Below are 20,803 nucleotides of genomic sequence, written 5' to 3'. Positions count from 1 at the left end.
TGAATAGGATGTTCCAGGCACAAGAGGCAAAGCGAGCGGAAGCACTGAGGCATGGAATGCCACATTCAAGGGCGCCGTGCTCAAGGAGCCGCCATCAGCTTGCTGAGGTCTGAGCAGTGAGAGAAGGTAGCAGAAGGAAAGGTCCCTGGGGGCCCTGAGCAGGCCTGAGCCTTGGTCACTGCCCTTGGGATTCTATCCAGGGTTCAGAGGGGCCAGAGAGTGCTTAGAATCTACCTGTCTTGTGCCCAGAGCTCAGGGCTCATGAGTATGTGAACCATCCTCATTGCAGGATGGGAGGGTGTGGGGCAAAGTGCAGGATGCAGGGAAACCTGGGGGTGAGGAGAGGTGGAGTGGGGAACCTGCTAGCGCCAGAGCCCCTGAGACACCAGGCTGGGCCAGGAGAGGTGAGGGAAGGGGAGTGCAGCGACTGCTTCCCTCCCTCCCCCTCGTGGGGCCAGGTATGTGGCTACCGCCTACGTCTGCACTTCGATGGGTATTCCGAGTGCCACGACTTCTGGATCAATGCCAGTTCCCCTGACATTCATCCCGCTGGCTGGTTCGAGAAGACGGGGCACAAGCTGCAGCCCCCCAAAGGTAAGGCCTAGCTGGGTTGGTCCCAGTGAGGCAGTGAGCCTCCCAGACCTGCCCCCACCCCTTCCTGGTGGTAGCTCCTTCCCTGTTCCCATTGCACAGCCAGCCTCTCTGCATCTCATCCTGCTATGCCTCGGCCCCAGGGCTTCTGCTTTGCCCTTGCCCCTTGAGCGGACGTCCACCCAGGTTGTGTTCTGCTTCGGCAGGGGTTCCCTGGGCAGGTTCTCGAGGCTTGTGGGGTCCTCAGGCCTGCCTGATTCTGCTGCTTCAGTGTGGGGTGCACCCGCCATGGCCCAGCCTCTGTCTGCACGGTGCTCTGTTCTTCCCCCCTGAGGGGCCCAGGTTACAAGGAGGAGGAGTTCAGCTGGAGCCATTACCTGCGCAGCACAAGAACCCAGGCTGCCCCCAAGCACCTGTTTGTGAGCCAGAGCCACGTGAGTGCCCCTGAGTGAGCGGACATTTGCCTCCCAGGATAGAGTCACTGCAGCCGGCCAGGCTCTCTGACTCAGCAGACAAGCACTCATCTCCTGGTGCCCCCAGCTGGGCTCTGGTCCTCACCAGATGGGAGGGGCCCACTGGGCAGGCCCAGGGCCAGAGGAGGAAGCCGATTACGGGGTTCCCCCAGTTCCCTCCCTCCTCCCTACCGCTGAAATCCTTTCCTTCGCACATCCCCCTCTGAGCCTGGGCACTGAGGTGTCATTCTTCTTTTTGGCTTGGGTTTCTCTGCAGTTCTTGGTGTCAGGTCCAAGCCTGTATTGTGGGAGTGGCTTTTTCCTTCCTTTTGACCAACATTGAGGCTTTCCCATTTGGTTCCAACACTCACCCCTTGTCTTTCTCTCTGTTCAACGCAGCCGGCAACTTTATCCCGCAGCTAAAATATCTCCTCATCCCAAGCAAAAGGTTTGAGAGATATATAGGGAACTCCCAGTACAACTGTTACCATATGGAAAGCCCAGGGTCCCCGTGGGCCAGGGGCTGTACCATGCTGTCCAGGAACGTGCAGGTACCCCCAGCCCCAGTCCAGCCCCAGAGTTCATACTTAGAGGTTCCCGTGTGACCGGTGGGCTTCTACCAGCTATTGTGACGGGGGATGCAGATTTTTAAATCAAACTGTTTAAGTCCTGTCCCCACCATTGGCCAGCTTTGTGGTCCTGGGCAAGTCACTTAATTTATAAAATGGGGGTGATAATACCCATCTCCCTACGGCTGTGGTAAAAATTGAGGGAGGTGATGGTTTTTGGAGTTCATGCCCGACACGTGGCAGGTGCCTCCCTGCCCCCGCCGCTCCCTGCCTCACATGTCAACTCCTCTTTCTCTGCCACCCCTCTGCGGACCCACCTGCCTCAGCCCAAGCTGGGCCAGGCTCGTCTGGGGAGGGGAGGCTTGTGCTCAGCCTGGCAGACTCTTTGGGTGAGTGTGTAGCCTCGTGTTAGTCAGTCATCTTCTGCCACAGTGAGGCTTCCTCTGAGAGTCTCTTGGAGGCCAGAAATTCCTGAGTGGCTCAGGGCTGAGGTTGGTGATTCTGCCCTGGAGGGACCCTCTTTCTCAGCCTCTTTGTCCCGCCCTCCTCCCTGCCCACCCTCCAGGCATGACCCCCAGGGAACCTACTCCTCTTCCTTTGCCGGTGGGTCCTGGGCCAGCACAAGCCAGCCTGAGCCTGGCCGTGGCAGCCCCTCTTCTTGCCCCCAGAGTCCCCCACCCCTGGGCTTCCAGGTGGGCATGAAGCTGGAGGCCGTGGACCGCATGAACCCATCCCTCATCTGTGTGGCCAGTGTGACCGACGTGGTGGACAGCCGCTTCCTGGTGCACTTTGACAACTGGGATGACACTTATGACTACTGGTAGTGGGAGGACCCAGACTTGGCCCTGGGGCTGGGGACGGGGATGGGGAGGGGATGGCGGGGGCGGGAGGCTTCACATAGACCCAGCCTAGCCCTGACATATTGCTCGGGGGACAATTGACTGCCCTGTGGATTTGATCTACATCACTTATTAATTATGACGGCAATTAAATATTTCATCTAAAAGTACCAAGGTTAAGATGAGCAAACCCCTGTGACCCATGATTGTCCCTGAGATATTAAGGTGCTGTTAGAGTTTTTAGTTACTCTTGGAATTTTCTGACTTTCTCACCTCATCTGTCTCACTCTCACTCAGAAGTAACATGAGGGTGTGCCCTGTCGCCATGATCTCATAGGATAGCAGATTTAGGACCTTGAAGTTTCATTCTGGGACAGTGAATAATTCTTTTTTTTAATTTTTATTTTATTTTTTTATACAGCAGGTTCTTATTAGTCATCCATTTTATACATGTCAATCCCAATCTCCCAATTCATCCCACCACCACCACCCCCGCCACTTTCCCCCCTTGGTGTCCATACATTTGTTCTCTACATCTGTCTCTCTATTTCTGCCCTGCAGACCGGTTCATCTGTACCATTTTTCTAGGTTCCACATATATGCGTGGATACACGATATTTGTTTTTCTCTTTCTGACTTACTTCACTCTGTATGACAGTCTCTAGATCCATCCACGTCTCTACAGATGACCCAATTTTGTTCCTTTTTATGGCTGAGTAATATTCCATTGTATATATGTGCCACATCATCTTTATCCCTTCGTCTGTTGATGGACATTTAGGTTGCTTCCATGACCTGGCTATTGTAAATAGTGCTGCAGTGAACATTGGGGTGCATGTGTCTTTTTGAATTATGGTTTTCTCTGGATATATGCCCAGTAGTGGGATTGCTGGGTCATATGGTAATTCTGTTTTTAGTTTTTTAAGGACCCTCCATACTGTTCTCCATAGTGGCTGTATCAATTTACATTCCCACCAACAGTGCAAGAGGGTTCCCTTTTCTCCACACCCTCTCCAGCATTTGTTGTAGTAGATTTTCTGTTGATGCCCATTCTAACTGGTGTGAGGTGATACCTCATTGTAGTTTTGCTTTGCATTTCTCTGATAATTATGATGCTGAGCAGCTTTTCATATGCTTTTTGGCCATCTGTATGTCTTCTTTGGAGAAATGTCTGTTTAGGTCTTCTGCCCGTTTTTGGATTGGGTTGTTTGTTTTTTTAATATTGAGCTGCATGAGCTGTTTATATATTTTGAGATTAATCCTTTGTCCATTGATTCGTTTGCAAATATTTTCTCCCATTCTGAGGGGTTTTTTTTTTGTCTTGTTTGTAGTTTCCTTTGCTTTGCAAAAGTTTTTAAGTTTCATTAGGTCCCATTTGTTTATTTTTGTTTTTATTTCCATTACTCTAGGAGGTGGATCAAAAAAGATCTTGCTGTGATTTACTTCAAAGAGTGTTCTTCCTATGTTTTCCTCTAGGAGTTTTATAGTGTCTGGTCTTACATTTAGGTCTCTAATCCATTTTGAGTTTATTTTTGTGTATTGTGTTAGGGAGTGTTCTGATTTCATTCTTTTACATGTAGCTGTCCAGTTTTCCCAGCACCACTTATTGAAGAGACTGTCTTTTCTCCATTGTATATCCTTGCCTCCTTTGTCATAGATTAGTTGACCATAGGTGCGTGGGTTTATCTCTGGGCTTTCTATCCTGTTCCATCGATCTATATTTCTGTTTTTGTGCCAGTACCATATTGTCTCGATTACTGTAGCTTTGTAGTATAGTCTGAAGTCAGGGAGTCTGATTCCTCCCGCTCCGTTTTTTTTCCCTCAAGACTGCTTTGGCTATTCGGGGTCTTTTGTGTCTCCATACAAATTTTAAGATTTTTTGTTCTAGTTCTGTAAAAAATGCCACTGGTAATTTGATAGGGATTGCACTGAATCTGTAGATTGCTTTGGGTAATAGAGTCATTTTCACAAGATTGATTCTTGGGACAGTGCATAATTCTTGCCTTTCAGGTGTGATCCCAGCAGCCCCTACATCCACCCAGTGGGTTGGTGCCAGAAGCAAGGAAAGCCCCTCACCCCTCCACAAGGTGACCCTGCAGCCTGAGCCAAGCCCCCGTCTCCCTGGTCCCCTACCAGTATCTCATTAGCTGGGTCTTTAGGGGGCAGGGGGAGGGGACAGATGTGGCCTGGAGCCTTAGCTTCTTTGCCTGGGAGTTGAGAACCCTCTGATCTTAGCAGAGGCCTGTTAAACCCTGACTCTGTTAAGGTTGAAGGGAAGAAAGTTAGTTGACCCCCCTCTCAGCAAGGGAGCAGGAGTCAAGAGCAACGAAAGTGTATCCTTCCCTGTCGGGGTGTTACGCTGGCCCACACGCAGTAGGGGTTCAGATGGGACCGGGGCTGGAGCAGCAGAGCCAAGGAGGGGGCTAGGGGCCAGGGTTCCCAGAAAGTCCTGTGAGCTGTGAGGTGGTGTGCTTGCTTCTGCCTGGCACCCCCCTGCCTCAGGAGCCCCCTGTCCACGGGCCTTTGTCCTTTCCATGCCCCTGGTCCTGCTTGGAGGGGAGAGCTCCCCCAGTACACCTGGGTGCCTAGACATTGCACTCATCCTCTCCTCCAGACTACCCAGACCCTGACAGCTTCTGTTGGGAGAAATATCTGGAAGAAACTGGGGCCTCTGCTGTGCCCGCCTGGGCCTTCAAGGTGGTGAGTCATCTCTCCCCGCCCCGAGCTGAGCTCGGGAAGGGGAGGAGCCCTCGGCCAGCCAGGACGGGGCCCTGGCCTCCCCCTTTGGCTGTGGTTTCCCCAGGCACAGCACCTGGGCTCCCCTCTTGGGGATTCAGCTCTGCTGAGCTGGGCCTCGGCCTGAAGGCTGCTGTCCCCCCGCAGCGACCCCCGCACAGCTTCCTGGTCAACATGAAACTGGAGGCCGTGGACCGCAGGAACCCAGCCCTAATTCGTGTGGCCAGCGTGGAGGATGTTGAGGACCATCGGATAAAGGTGGCTCTGGGCTCCTTGGGCTGGGGGAGTGGACAGGCCAGTTGGGCAGGGCTCCTGTAGGCTGGGTTGAGGTCAAGGGCATGGCATGAGCCAGACTTGAGGGAGGCTGTGCATTGCAGGGAAGGGAGCTCTAAACCTGAGGCCGAAGATCTTGGGTCTCAGTCTGGCCTCATCTGTGACTTACTTTTGTGAGTCTGGACAAGTCACGTCCCCTCTCTGAGCCTATAAAATGGGCCTAATGATCCTTGTCCTATCCAAGGATTGATGGGAGATGCCACTAACTTAAAGGGTGAAACCCTTGGGGAGTGTGGTGGCCAAGACAGACTACTGTGGGGTGGGCCCCTTGGTTCTTCCAATCCAGGATCTTGCTTCTGACGGGCCCCAGGGATGGGGAGAGCCTCCTGGAGCCTGGAGGACCTCCCGGCTGAGCTGGGCTCCACGAGGAGCACCTGACCTCCAAGGGTCTTTCCTCCCCAGCTCCACTTTGATGGCTGGAGTCACGCCTATGACTTCTGGATCGATGCCGACCACCCTGACATCCACCCCGCGGGCTGGTGCTCCAAGACGGGGCACCCCCTGCAGCCTCCTCTCCGTGTGTACCCCTGGGGCCCTCTGACCCTCTCCTCCTGATGCCCGGCCCTGCCCCGAGCTCTGGCACCCCTCCCCCTTCTATAGCATGCCCACAGTGAGCTCTGGGGCCCCTCATCCTCCCCACCTCAGGGGTCTTTGCTACACATAGCAGTGCCTGTGGCCTCCCCAGTTTGCTGGGTGTGGAGCCTGGAGGTGTGAAGGGCCAAGCTCACTTGGGAGCATATGCTTAGGAGGTAGTTGTACCCCTGGGGAGTTCTCTCAGCGAGTAGCAGAGCCACGCCGAGCATGCGCTGTGTTTGCTAAGGCAGTGTGGCTCCCTCAATCAGATCCTGGTCCCCTCAGCAGGCAGGGGTTAGAGGTCACCCACATCTGTTTCAATGTGGTGTTGATTCTTCTTGATTGTTCTCTGCACATGGGCAGAGCCTAACAAAGGTCACCGAAGTCTTGGGGGTAAAACTGAGAAACAAGAATAACATGCAAATCTGCCTGATGTGGCTTTCCGGGGCAGCTGTGCCCACACCGGCCCTGAGGTGCTCTCCCCAAGGGTTCTCCTCCTTTCAGAGAGTATGGCCTGCAGGTTTCCACAGAGAATATGAGAGCCAAGCCCTCATTCCCCCAAGAGGGGCTGACATCCATATCCACCCAGGAAGTGGTGTCCCAGCCTGGTTCAGGGCCCCCTGCACCCGGGGAACTGGTTCCTAGTCAGGGAGCTGACCTTCCCTGCCCTGCATGACTCCTCTCCCAGCCCCGCCCCCACCGCCAGGGCCCTGTGCTGACCCTTTCCTTCCTGCCCCTCCAGGACCCAGAGAGCCCAGCTCTGCCTCCCCTGGGGGCTGTCCCCCTCTCAGCTGTCGAAGCCTGCCACAGACCAGGACCTCCAAGTACAGCTTTCACCACCGGTGAGTGAAGGGCTCCTGCTAAGAGACCCTCGGGCATTGTTGCTCAGAGAGGGTCTGTTTTATACCCACTGTGGGTGGCCGACCAGGGCCCACCCAGCCGCTCTCCTAATGGGGCCAGGGTTGGGAAGAGCTAAGTGGGAACTATCAGATTGAGCCCATCCTTCTTCTCCAGAAAGTGCCCCACTCCTGGTTGTGATGGCTCTGGCCACGTCACAGGCAAGTTCACAGCCCACCACTGCCTCTCGGGCTGCCCGCTGGCCGAGAGGAACCAGAGCCGGCTGAAGGCAGAGCTGTCCGACACGGAGGCCTTGGCCCGTAAGAGGAACTTCTCGGGCTTCTCCCTAAGGAAGAAGCCTCGCCATCACAGCCGGTGCGGAGGGCAAGGGTGCAGGGCCTCGAGTCCTCCTGGGCCAGCCCAGGCCCTGATTCCCTGCCATGGACCTGGTCCCTCTCTCTCCAGGATCGGACGCCCTCCAAAGTATCAGAAGATCCCACAGGAAGATTTCCCGAGTGAGTCCTGGGCCATTTATTCCTGTGTCCTCCGCCGCGTTCACAATGAGTGCTTAGTAATTGGTGGGAGGAGTCACCAGGGGTGCCCAGGGCCGGAGAAGCTGGCAGGCAGGCCACGTCTGCATTCGAGATACTTGGGGATACAGAGCAGTGGCAAGACCACTGGGTAGGGCCTTGAGCGACCTCGGATTCCAGCCCCTTTTCATCCCTGGTTTTGCTGTGATTTTCCAGGAAAGGCGCAGAGCCTCTCTGTACTTCTGGTTCACTGTAAGGTGGGATGATGCCTCCAGCTCTGCTTTTCTCAATCTAGGCTTCCAGGGAGGGAGGCCATGGCTGTCACTTTCTAGCTGTGTGGCCTTGAGCAACTTAGTTAACATCTCTGAGCTTCAGTTTCCTCATTTGAAAACATGAATAATATCTGCCTTTCCGGTGTCAATTACCTGAAATAATAGTGGCTACTTTGCTGTTTATTGAGCACCTACTATGGGCCCAGCACCATTTCAGATGCTTTTCCTATACCGTTGCTGACTCTCACAAGTGTTCTGTAACACAGATGTCATTCTCTCCTGAGAGAAGAGGAGTGAGAGGTTGGTAGAGTGAGGTCATTTGCCCAAGGTCATTCGCCTCATAAGGGGCTGAGCTGGGCTTCAAACTCAGGTCTGACTTCTCCTGCTATCGCTGCTGGTACAACAGACGTAAATTATCTGACCCACACGTCAGTTCACTTTTCCACCTCCTTTGTCTTAACTTGGCAGCAACAGCCAAGTACCACAGACTGGGTGGCTTCAACGGAAGTGTACTTTCTCACACTTCTGGAGGCTGGAGGCCCAAGCGCAAAGGATCAACAGGTTTGGTTTCTTCTGAGGCCTCTCTCCTTGGCATACAGACAGCCACCTTCCTGCTTGTGTCCCACATGGTCTTCGCTCTATGCCTGTGTGCCCCCAGGGTCTCTCCATGTCTCCAAAATTCCTTTTCTTATAAGGATACCAGACAGATTGGATTAGGGTCCACCTTATCAGCCTCATTTTAACTTAATCACCTCTTTAAAGGCCCTTTCTCCAAATACAGTCGCATTCTGAGGTACTGGAGATTAGAGCTTTCACATATCAATTTGAAGGGGCATGGGACACAGCTCAAGCCCATGGCTCCAAGGGGAGGGACAAGGTGACCGAGCCCTCCACTGCGTGATGACTTCATCTGTATCTTCAGCCACCGGCATAGGTCCTGATACACAGCAGGGATGCTGGGGACCTTGTTTCAGTTGAGTTGAATGCACATCATTTTTTTTGTTAGATAGATAATTTTTTTGGCCACGCCTGGGGGCACACCGGATCTTAGTTCCCCGACGACGAGGGATCGAACCTGGGCCCCTTGCAGTGGAAGCACAGAGTCCTAACCACTGGACCGCCAGGGACTTCCCTGAATGCACATCACTTTAAGGCAAGAAGAGACCTTGAGAAATCACCTGGATCAATGCAGTTTCTGGGCAGGACCCAGGCTATTCCAGTTCTTCAGGAACAGTCTCTGTAACCCGGGCAGAATTAGCACAGAGATTTAAAGCACAGCCTCAAGGCAGACTGCCTTTTACATGCTGTGACAGCTTGAGCAGAAGCCACCTCTCCGAGCCTCAGCTTCCTCATCTGTAAAATGCTAATAATAATAGTGCCCATCTTAAAAGGTGGTGAGAGGCTTAAATGAGGTGGTCCATGTGAAGTGCTCGATAACCTGCGGGAATCATTAGTCCTGATGTCTTGCCTGACTCCCTCTTGCTGCTGTTCCATACTGTTTCCTCTTGGTAGAAACAGAAGGCAATTCCCGCAGCCTCAGGCCTGAGTGAGGCGGGTCTTGGCCTGCCTCCCGGCCCTCAGAGTGGGGACTTTCAGAGATGGGACTGCCGTGGGCACCTCTCCTATCCCATCCTGGTACACCTTGTTGGCTTCCATGTTCTGACTGCCAGAGGGCTCTTGCCTACTGTGTTCATTCCAGAATTATCCTGAGAACTCTTCCCACAGACTGAGGCTGTGGCCCAGAATGGACCGGGAAGGACTCACCCAAGGCCTGAAGCACTTCAGGGACAGGGTGGGGGACAGAGCCCAGGCCTCTGACCTCTGGGCAGAGCTCCCCATTCCACCAGCTGGCTCTCCCAGAGGGCACACTTGTCACTCTGGATTTCGTTCCGGAGGAGTCTTCTCACACATCCGTGGGTAGACCTCCTCCCTGTGGGTTTGCTGGGAAACAGCTCCCTGGGGGAGACCGCCTGGAGAGGACAGGCCTCAGCTGTGCTCACTCTGTTCGCAGGGCCATTCACGCCCCATGAGTGTCAGCTGTTGGAAGGAATGAGGAAACAGCAGTGATTTCCTTACCCAACCAGTTTATTTACAGATGGAGAAACTGAGGCCCATGTTAAATGACCTGCCCAGGACTAAAGAGCAAGTTAGTAAGGAACTAACCCCATTTCCTGATTCTGAGTCCAGTTTGTGTTTTCTATTATACTGCATTAACCCCACTGCCCCCCGCACCGTGGTTCCCCTGCCTTTCCGCAGTGCCTATTCAGCACACCGTTATTAACCTCCAATAATAATAGTGCTATAGACTGAACGTTTGTATCCCCCCCCGCAAATTCATATGTTGAAACCTAATCCCCAGTGTCACGGTATTTGGGGTGGAGCCTTTGGGAGGTGATTAGGTCATGAGGATGGAGCCCTTGAGAATGGGATTAGTGCCCTTATAAGAGACCCCTTGCCCCTTCTGCCATGTGAAGACACAGTGAGAAGATGGCAGCCTGTGGGTCAGGAAGCAGACCTTCACCAGATATCGAATCTGTTGGTGCCTTGATCTGGGACTTCCAGCCTGTAGTACTGTGAGGAATACATTTCTGTTGCTTTTAAGCCAAAAAAAAAAAAAGAACAAGAGGAGCTGTTTCTGACCTGCAGCTAGATGTTTTGCAGTTAGATGAGATATCACGGGTGTCTGCAAAAGCTCCTGTCCTGTGCTCTGGGGAAGAAAGATACGGAGCAGCACAGCTCCCAGATTCCTCGCCAGCGTACACGGAGCACCAGACACAGGGCTTCAGAGAGGGGCACCTGGTGGACAGGAGGCCAGACCTGAGGGCAGGTAAATGAAGCGCTGGTGGCAGTGGCTGTCACAGGAGATCCGGGGTGCACCCCAGATGGGTTTGGGCTGATGAGCAGAGAGGCCGCAGGCAGGCTGAGTTACAGAAGAACAGTCAGTGGGGCTGGAAACGGGATCCCAGAGACTCTGAGGGTGATTGTGAGGTGCAAGGAGTCAGGGTGAAAGGCTGACGCGGAGAGGAGGGATGCAAGGACAATGTGATGAGCAGGGTGGGCCTGCAAGAGGAGGGCAGTGGGGGGCCGCGTTCACGAGAGTCTAGAGTTACCACCTGAACAGGATAGAGCCAGCTGTCTTGGATTCTGGGCAGAGGCAGGGCAAGCCCCATGGGACAGTGGCCATGTGGCCCATCCAAGGCAGGTAAGGTGGGTAGGGACCAGGTTTGCCAGAGTGGCCAGAAGTAGATGAAGTCCAAGCAGACAGCCACCAAGCCTGGCCAAAGAGGAAGCCAGGTAGAACAGGGTCACTCACCAAATCGAAGAGCCGCTTGGAGGCTGGAGTCGGGAGCCAGGGGTTCCAGGAACAGATCAGGAAGCAGAGGGACAGGCAACATGCCGAGTGGGTCAGGGGTCACCCCAGATGTGCCTGAGTAGACCGGGGTCTGGTGCGCAGAGAATAAACTAGACCCGGCTGGGGACGTAGTGGGGAGGAGTGGAGCTTGAGACAGAGGCAGCAGGTAGCAGGTGCGTGTCAGGCTGGGCAGGCTGATCCTGACTCTCAAACAGGATCCCCCTGAGGCTGCAAGAATGGGGCCCAAAAGGACTTAGGAAAAGGAGGACAAGCAGAATGGACTTTTTTTTTTTTTTTTTTTTTGCGGTACGCGGGCCTCTCACTGTTGCGGCCTCTCCCGTTGCGGAGCACAGGCTCCGGACGCGCAGGCTCAGCGGCCATGGCTCATGGGCCCAGCCGCTCCGTGGCATGTGGGATCTTCCCGGACCGGGGCATGAACCCGTGTCCCCTGCATCGGCAGGCGGACTCTCAACCACTGCGCCACCAGGGAAGCCCCAGAATGGACTTTTGATGTCCGGGCTGAGGTTGCTTGGATGTTGGGGGCCGTTTTGATGCAAGGTATCTAGTGGTGTTTCTGGGATGCTGCAGCAGATCCAGGAGAGAAGAGCATCCTCGAAGGGCCAAGGGTGATGCAGCCTCAGAAGGATGGGGGTGGGGTCATCCTACACAGTCTGTAACGCGAGGAACCCACTTTACCCCAAGGGGCGAGCCCTGGATGAGGAGTCAGGAGATCTGGATCACCCTCTTGGCTCTGCAGGGCTATCTGAAAGGGGCCATGGTCCTGCCCACTCTGCCAGCCAGTCTCTCAGGTGGCCTGGGGATGAGCGGGCTTCAGAGACCAGGTTAGCCTTCGGCCTTGGCCGCCAGCCTCTGCTTCTGCCTCTGCCTTCCAGCACTGACCACTGACGTCATGCACCAGTCCCTCTTCATGTCGGCCCTGTCGGCCCACCCCGACCGGTCACTGTCAGCGTGCTGGGAGCAGCACCGCAAGCTCCTACCAGGAGTGGCGGGCATCTCGGCCTCGACAGTCGCCAAGTGGACCATCAATGAGGTGAGGACCCCTCCCTCTTCCTCCTCCTCTGCTTTGCCCTCACTGCACCCTGGCAGGAGGGCTCAGGAAAGGCCCCTGTCGGGCAGAGGCCCACACTGCTCCTGACTCAACCTCCTGCGGTCCACAATCCCTCCCAGCTGCTCAGTGGGGGCCTTGGGGGGGACTGAGGGACTGTCTGATAGGCCCATCCTAGTGCACGGGGAGGAGGGCGTGCTGCTAGTCTAGCAGGAGAGACAGGCTCAGGCCTGGGCCTCGGGAGCAAGGGGCCCCACCTCGCTCACTCAGCAGCACAGAGATGCAAGATCCTCTTAGGCTGATAAGAAAAAGCAACACTGCCATAGCCCAGGAGGAACCAAGGCCGGGTAGGCCGGCCTCCTCCCTCCTCTCCCAAGCCCCGTCGCCTTGGCAACACGTCTTCTTTGGTTTCCAAGGTCTTCGGCTTTGTTCAGACCCTGACAGGTTGCGAGGACCAAGCACGGCTCTTCAAAGATGAGGTAAGGTGCAAAGCGCAGGGTGGGGACAGAGGAGGGTCACCATCGTTGAGATAGCAGGATGCAGGAGCCCTCCCCAGCGCTGCCCCCAGCTAGAGAGGGCCCTCTGTCGTCCCACCTAGGGGGACCAGTCATAGTGACCCACGTCTCTGGGAAAAATCTGGTACACACCATGGCCCAGCTTGGGAACCAAACCCTCTGTTCAGACCGTCCTCAGGAAGGGAAACCATCCTGGAAACAGGATTCCATTCACAACAGAAATTGTGCTCTCTGCTCGAACTTTTGTTTTCCAAACTTAGCTTCCTCAATGGCAGTCAATTAAAGTGTATTTTGACTGGCACAGCTATTGCCATTTACTGCAAGGATCCTAACACACACTTAATTAAGACCCAAAAGCTTACCAAAGTTGAGAAGCAGTGAACTGTAGGTGAAAGACCACTAGTTTTGTGGACAGGTGGATTTGAATCCTAGTTCTGCTGGTTGGAGCTCTTTTGAGTCTGCATCTTCTCATCCGTGAGGTAGAGGTGGGGAGCTCCCTGGTGGTCTAGTGGTTAGGATTTGGTGCTTGCACTGTCATGGCCCAGGATCAATCCCTGATTGGAGAACTGAGATCCCATAAGCCATGCAGCATGGCCAAAAAAATAGAGATAAAATGGGTATAATGATGACTGCCTCGCAGGGCCATGTGAGCACTGGAAATGATGAGTGGATCACTATACCAGAATGTCTAGTGTGACTATATCATCAGCATCTATATTATTATCCACCAATGCTGTAGAGTAATATACAGATCACATCACTATAGCCACATGCCTGATACAGGGAGAGCTCAATCCATGGTGTTTCTGGCTTTCATTGTGTAGTTGTCCTCAGATAAAGAGCTTTATCGTGACTCGCCTAATTCATAGAGTTTGAAATTGGAAGGGACCTTTCAGTTCGTTTAGGTCTTCCTTCCAAAGAATACACATACCCCCCTTAACCCAAGAGAGCGTGGTTTCAGCTCCCCATAGATGCCACCTCCAAGTCAGGTGCCCAGGAGAAAGAAGTATATTCCTCTTTCCCTGGAAGAATCTCTTTATCCGGGCCCAACACAGCCAGTTTCTTCATTGACCCTTGGGTGGTGGCGCTCCCAAACTCCTCCCCACTCTGGGTGCTTGCCTTCTGGTTGATGATCTTATCAGAATGTGTCTATGCCCCAAGTTTCAGATGCCATCTGACCAACACAGAACACACTGGGCTGCTGCTCCCCTGTATGTCTGATGCTTTTGTTTTTAAAAAGACTTTATTTTTTTTTAGAGCAGTTTTAGGTTCAAGGAAAATTGAGAGGAAGGTACAGAGAGTTCCCACGTACCCCCTGCCCCCTACACATGCACAACCTCCCCCATTATCAGCATCCCCACCAGAGTGGGACGTTTGTTACAACCTATGAACTGACACCTAGATGTTTTGTTTTCTTAATGGAGGTAAAATATGCATGGAGTGAAATGCACACATCTTAAAAGCACAGTTCTGGACTGTATACACCCTGAACCCAACATGTCAATCAAGATATAAAACATTCCCATCATACCAGAAAGTTCTTTCCTGGCCCCTTTCGTCAGCTCTCATAGGCAACCACTGTCCTCATTTCTAGCACCATAAATTGGTTTTACCTGTTCTTGAACTTCACATAAGTGGAATCATACAGCACGTACTCTTTTGCGTTTGTCTCTCTTCAGTGTAACGTTTTGCAGGTTCGTGCATGTTATAGTGTACACCAGCAATTAGCTCCTTTTTATTTCTGAGCAGTGCTCTGTTTTATGAAAATCCCACAGTTCTGTTAGTGGGCATTTGCATTGTTTTCTCCTTCTCCAAATTTGAACCCTATGTTTTTGTTGGCAAAACTTAAGTTTGCACTAGCTTTATTACAGCCACGTCACACCAGTTTGGAGTTCATCAAAGTCCCCCAAGTGCCTTTTCTGTCAATTATCTATTATAGTCTAACCAAATTTTCCAGTGTGTTCCTTGTACCACTGGGGGTTTTTTTGTTTGTTTTTTTTTTTTTTAGCCTAATGTAAAACTTTACATTTATCCCTATTAAATGTTGTCTCATTGGTTTCATAGTCTCATTGTTTTAAATCTTGATTCTGTCATCTTTGATATTCATAGGGCTTTCCAGCCTCACACAACTTGTACATTTGAAAACTAAGCTTTCTGTGTCTTCCACCAAGTCTTCACCGCATGTGTTTAATGAGACAGAGCAGAAGCACGTGACACCCATTAGAGATCTTCCTGTAGGTGACAGCAGGTCACAAATCAGCGCTCTTTGAGTGCAGTGGTTTAGCCAGCTGTGGAATCACCCCAGAGTTTGATCCTTGGGCATCCTCCCCTTTTTAGGAAAAGGTCTATCTCTCCCAGGAACATCTACTGTGTATCTCAGTTCAGCATGATCTGTGAAACAAAAAAAGCAATGGCAAAAGCGGGGAAGGTGTGCTGGTGGCCCACGGGCATCAAATAGAGTCTCAGGGTGGAGGAGGACCTTTGCAGGGTCTGAGGATTACCTTCTCCGGGATCTGGTCCATGTCATCCATTTCCCCAGGGAGGACCGTGCTCCAAGGAATGGGCTTTCTCTGGCTGAACTGATGCTTTCAGGGACTTGAGTCAGGATTCTTCCCAGCCAGGACGCAGACCGTTCATTAGAGGGATGCTTCATGAGTGAGAAATTAGAGCATATCGGATAGATGGTCTTAGGGGTAGTCTGTTCAGTCTGGTGGTTGGCACTGATGGGCCTAAGAAAAGTCTGCCCAGTCCTCCCTTTGTCACCTTTATTGTAGCTCTCATGTATTTGTTTAATTTACTTGGCAAATAATTATTGAAGTCTGCTGTGTGCCTGGCCCAGCATCATGTGATGAGGGCAAATTCCTTAGTCTTTCTGCCTCAGTTTCCTCACCTGTAAAATGGGGGTAATTAATACTGGTGCTGCTTCAGAGGGGTGTTGTGAGAATTATTAAATCAGTTAATATACGAAAGGTGTTTAAGAACAGTGTTGGCCATATAAGAAACACCATAGAAGTGTTTTGTTTGCCATGATTCTTAAGGAGGGAGCATAGGAGGGATGATACCTTTTCAAAAAAGGGGTCCCAGTACCCAGAGGAGGGGATTCTTCAGGCCAAATGGTGGGACCAGGAGCCACATTGCGCTCCTGCCCGGAGGCTCCGCAGCCCAGCCAGGCCCACCCGCTGAGAGAAAAGGCCCTTGTGCTCACCATACCCCACCCCTAGCCCCATCTCCCACCCTGGCTGTCTGCATCTCTTTCCCTCCTCCACAATGGGCTTCTCCCCTCCCTTTCCCTACCCATCTCCCTATCCCGGAGAATTAACAATTATTTGCTTCACCTTTTTTTTTTTTTTTTTTGGGGGTACGCGGGCCTCTCACTGTTATGGCCTCTCCCGTTGCGGAGCACAGGCTCCGGACACGCAGGCTCAGCGGCCATGGCTCACGGGCCCAGCCGCTCCGCGGCATGTGGGATCTTCCCGGACCGAGGCATGAACCCGTGTCCCCTGCATCGGCAGGCGGACTCTCAACCACTGCGCCACCAGGGAAGCCCTGCTTCACCTATTTTTAGATGAAGCAACTTTTTTTTGTTTTTTTTTTTAAGAAAGGTTATTTTATTTATTTATTTAGGGCTGCATTGGGTCTTTGGTGCTGCACGCGGGCTTTCTCTAGTTGCGGCGAGCAGGGGCTGCTCTTCGTTGCGGTGCATGGGCTTCTCATTGCGGTGGCTTCTCTTGTTGTGGAGCACGGGCTCCAGGCTCACGGGCTTCAGTAGTTGTGGCTCGTGGGCTTAGTTGCTCCGTGGCACGTGGGATCCTCCCGGACCAGGGCTCAAACCCGTGTCCCCTGCATTGGCAGGCGGATTCTTAACCACTGCGCCACCAGGGAGGTCCCAGATGAAGTAGTTTTAAGTAGATAATGGCCATCATGACATTTCACCCCTGAGTACTTCAGCACGCATCTCTAAAAACTAAAGTCTTTCTCCACATAACCACAACCTTGTTATCCCACTGAACAAGTGGACAGTAGCTCCTTTATATCACCTAATATCCAGCCTGTATTCAAATTTCTCTGCTCGTGCCCAGAGTATCTTTTGCAGTTGGTGTTTTTGAGCCAGGACCCAAGCAAGGTCCACACAGTTGATTTGGGTTGTTATGTCTCTTAAATATCTTCTATTCTAGAATAGTTTCCTCTCCTTTTTTTTTTTTTTTAATTTTTTTTTTTTTGTGTGTGACATTGGAAACAGTCTTGGTGAATGTGAACTTCTAGATCTGTCTCACTGCTTCCTCGTGGTGTCGTTTAACTAGGTCCACTCTCCCCTGTGTTTCTTATAAACTGGACGTCAGGTGCAGAGGTTGGTTAGATTCAGATTTCATCTCTCTTTTTCTCTCTTCCTCTCTTCCTTCCCCGCTGCCCCTTGCTTCTCAGGAATAGCTCATAGGTAACATGGTAGCGCTCAGCCTGCAGCACGTGGGAATGCCCTCGGTGTCTGCTTATTTACTATTCGCAGTGCCAAGATTGACCCTTATGTGGGCACAGCAACAGCAGGTATTTTGAAGCCGCTGTCAGTGAGGACTCAGAGGACATTATGTAAACACATACTGAAATCCAGACCAGCCAGCAGAAAGAGACAGAGCTAGAGCACGTGTGCGTGCATGTGTGTGTGTGTGTCTGTGTGTGGACGTGGGGAAACCAGTGGATATCTTTCTTTCCTTCTCTCTCCCCATTGCTGTCTTCCTTTTTTCCTTCCTCCCTCCCTTGTCCTTTCTCCTCCCTCTCCCCCTCCCTCCTGTTTCCCTTCCCCCCATCTGTCCTTTACTCCTATTTTCTTTCTCCCTCTCCACTCCCCACACACACCCCCTCCTTCCCCGTGACCCTCTCCACCTTCTCCGCTTTCCACCTCCCTCCTGCAACTCCTCAGATGATTGACGGCGAGGCCTTCCTTTTGCTGACACAGGCGGACATTGTGAAGATCATGAGTGTCAAGCTGGGCCCAGCCTTGAAGATCTATAACGCCATTCTCATGTTCAAAAACGCCGACGACACCTTAAAGTGACCGGCTCAGGGCTGGTCTCTTAAATATCTCCCTCTGCAGCTGCTGCTTCCTTCCCGGCTTGAGTTCCTCACATCCCATCCGTGCCCCTGCCACCCTCTGTCCCTTATCAGGGGTGGTCCTTCTCTCCGGGGCTGCCTTGTACAAGGTCCAGGGAAGCAGAGGAGCCCTGAGGAGGATGGAGTCCTAGCCCCTGAGTCCTAGAGCTCATCTGCCACCGGGCACACCGGTGAGGGTGAGACTGGGCGGGGGGAGCGCCACTGATGGAGAAGTTTGAAGGTGCCCCACCCATGGCGGCCCCGCATCTCCAGCGACTTGTTTCATCACCAAAGGGTCTTTCTCTCAGCCGTTAAGAACAGTCTGGTAGAACAGGAGTCCTCCAATCTGAGGCCCTTTTCTCTTTGGCATCTCTCTGTGCTCTTGCTTCCTTGTTCCCTTTCCTCCTATCAGGAAGCGACCCTGCCGAAAATGTATTTATTCAAAAAGACGCCTCCCCTCTTTCTGTCTGCTGGTTTTGCTGCCCACATTCTGCTGCCTGGTTTCCTGGGCACGGCCCAGCCAGACCCCGCTGGCTCTTCCCCCTTAGACGGGTGAGCCCCAGAGGTATGTCTTCATAGGATCCATTGGGAGGCTTTGGCTGCCTTTCTCTCTTTTTTGCCTGGAAGTGGGGGATTCTGAGCCAGGATGCCTTCTTCAACACGCCCAGTTCTGGACCACATGGTATTTTAGTGTCCCATGCCCTGTCCTGTTTCCATAGAGCGGGTGGTTAGAACCTGTTTAACTTCTGTAGCAGAGGCTAAGGGTCCACGATGTCCCCCTTACCCCCTTTCTGTGTCAAGTGTGGAGAAGAGGCACCCTGGCTGGCTAGGTGGCTGAGGCGAGCCCCAGGGTACATCATATAGCCTCGGGCCTTGGGCCAGCAGGGCAGTCCAGCACGCATGGTGGCTTTCAAAGCTGGGTATAGCATCCTTCTCTGCAGCCGTGGGTCTCAGCCAACGTGTTGCCCGGGGGGTGAGGGCCCTGTACCTGCCAGGCCTCCTGCCTTGGGGATGTAGCACGCTACCTGGCACATACACCCCATGGCATCACCTTCAACCTGTCCCTTAAATGTCTTGCTCCTGGGGAGTCTTACAAACACCCCTTGAAGTTGGGAGTCGGGAAGAAGGTGAATTCTATCTTTGATGTCTCCACGTCCCTTAAGCCTCTCTTACCACTCTCCATCTGTCTTGCACTGCCAGCCAGGTGCCTGCCAGGGCTCTGGGACTTTGACCTTTCTGTCCAGGAGGGGGCCTAGCCTCCACTGAGCCACTGCCAAACCCGCCTCCCAGCCTGCAGGGGCGGGTGCAGAGGCCATGGCAAGAGCCAGCCCCACACATGGAGGTGCGGAGCCGCCGCCAAGCTCCTGTGGAGCCAGGGGCCTTCCCCAGACCCCTCCCGTCCATCATGTGATGTGTACGTGTGGGTGCGTGTAGGGCAGTCTTGGAAGTGTTTGACAGGGTGCAGGCGTGAGCCTCGGTGCTGGGAAAATGTCAAGGGCTATTATTGTTAAAATATGAAGCTTTATCTTTGGGAAACCCAAAGCTCTGTTGAGTCCCTGCCCCAGTCCAGGAGGGAACCTTCCCTCACAGAGGCAGCTTGGCCAGGGCAGCCATTCAGCTCCCCCAGCTGAGCTGCCGCAGGGCCGCAGACGGTCCTCAGAGGCTCTGCCTTCCTGGGAGGGCTCGGCCAGGCCCTGCCTCGGGCTGGGGGCTGGGTTTACGAGGCTTGGGGCCCCCTTGGCCAGGAGTAAGGTGGAGCGAGCTGAGCCTCTCTCTCTTGGTTGCTTGGGTGGCAGTAAAACCCACCAGCTCCGTGGCCTCGTCTGCTCCTTGTGAAACTGGGGAGAGATGCTCGTTGACTCTGGTGTGAGGAGAAGACAGCAAGTACACACAGCTGTGCTGTGGGGCCTCTCCGCGTCTAAGGAGTGCAGCTGGGACGGCTGTGCCACGTGGGTCTGTCCACCACCATCCTAATGCTTGTCTACAGGAGAGACAGGAGGGACCAAGGGCCTTGGAGAAAAGGGCCCCCAGGCCTCCGAACTTGGAGGCCTCAGCACTGTCTGCGCCAACATCAAACTCTGGAAAGAAACCAAATCATAAAAAAGGGGGAAAGAAATCTGCCTTCTGTCGACCCCGCTGCCGCTTCGCCCCTATCCCTTCCCCAATGAGATCATTGCACCTTGACCTGGGCGCGTGCGGTGAGGGGTGAGGGGAGGGAGTTGGCACCGCTGCCCTGTGCCCTCCGCCCTGCTCTCCAGCGGCAGGAACCACATACCCTTTGGCCCCGGCAGCCTCTCCCAGCCCTTGCCCAGCCCCGGCCTAGGGCAGTGAGACGCCTTCTGTTTAATTTATGAAGCAGAGAGAATGATCGCAGAGTTCAAAAATGAAGCCTGTTTGCACTTTCATTCACATGCACTTTGGTGGAGTTAATGTTTTTGTACTTGCCTCGTGAGAGAGAGAGAGTGTGTGTGTGTGCGTGTGTGTTCGTGTGTGCACGCACATGTGCGTGTTCTTTAAGAGAATCCTCTGGTTAAAGATAAAGTCACTCTTGACTCTTGAGAGAGAAAAAGTGACAAACAAAATGTGGTGTATTTTGTCAGTGTATTGAAGCAACATAAATAAACCTGAAGAACGGGATGATTTGCTCTGAGTCTGTTTCCCTTTTCATGATCCAACGTCCAGAAAACACAAGATGAATATTGTGCCATCACTGAAGAGAATAAAGCATTCTGTTTGCTATTAGGGGTCCTAAAGAACCTGATTTTTATTCTATTTTAAAGATAAAAAACAAAGGATAAAGATAAATGGGTATACTTGTCAACACTGAGAAATGTAAACAGTGGGAACCCCCTGAAAACAGTGTGAAAATGGCCTGATCCTTGACAGTTTATAAATGGTCAAGGGCAGAAAATTCAATGCAGCCTCTGGTTTTTAAAATAACCTCAGATTTGGAGGTGGGGAAATGTCAAGCTGAACAGTTAGAATTTCTTTTTTTTTTTTTTTAACATCTTTATTGGGGTATAATTGCTTTACAATGGTGTGTTAGTTTCTGC

The 20,803-nt window shown here is 52.8% G+C and overlaps 1 protein-coding gene across 2 annotated transcripts in view; it reads left to right on the top strand.

Moving 5' to 3' along the window:
- L3MBTL1 (L3MBTL histone methyl-lysine binding protein 1) overlaps window positions 1-20,381 on the top strand; it is a 32,022-nt gene extending 11,641 nt beyond the window's left edge. The window contains exons 9-21 of one of the 2 annotated variants that reach the window (XM_060030769.1): window positions 459-594; window positions 934-1,025; window positions 2,281-2,432; window positions 4,462-4,538; window positions 5,066-5,151; window positions 5,335-5,445; window positions 5,923-6,037; window positions 6,836-6,935; window positions 7,108-7,305; window positions 7,396-7,445; window positions 11,978-12,135; window positions 12,567-12,629; window positions 17,581-20,381. In XM_060030769.1, coding sequence (XP_059886752.1) covers window positions 459-594; window positions 934-1,025; window positions 2,281-2,432; window positions 4,462-4,538; window positions 5,066-5,151; window positions 5,335-5,445; window positions 5,923-6,037; window positions 6,836-6,935; window positions 7,108-7,305; window positions 7,396-7,445; window positions 11,978-12,135; window positions 12,567-12,629; window positions 17,581-17,715 — 1,473 coding nt within the window. In that variant the 3' untranslated portion in view covers window positions 17,716-20,381. Of the gene's footprint in view, window positions 1-458; window positions 595-933; window positions 1,026-2,280; window positions 2,433-4,461; window positions 4,539-5,065; window positions 5,152-5,334; window positions 5,446-5,922; window positions 6,038-6,835; window positions 6,936-7,107; window positions 7,446-11,977; window positions 12,136-12,566; window positions 12,630-17,580 lie in introns of both variants that reach the window. The other variant, XM_060030768.1, reaches the window with a different exon arrangement.
- The last annotated feature ends 422 nt before the right edge of the window (window positions 20,382-20,803 follow it).

The sequence above is a fragment of the Delphinus delphis genome, chromosome 15 (assembly GCF_949987515.2).
Source record: "Delphinus delphis chromosome 15, mDelDel1.2, whole genome shotgun sequence".
Lineage (NCBI taxonomy): Eukaryota > Metazoa > Chordata > Mammalia > Artiodactyla > Delphinidae > Delphinus > Delphinus delphis.
Note: the sequence above shows the minus strand (reverse complement) of the source record. Positions and strands in the feature narration are given on the sequence as shown.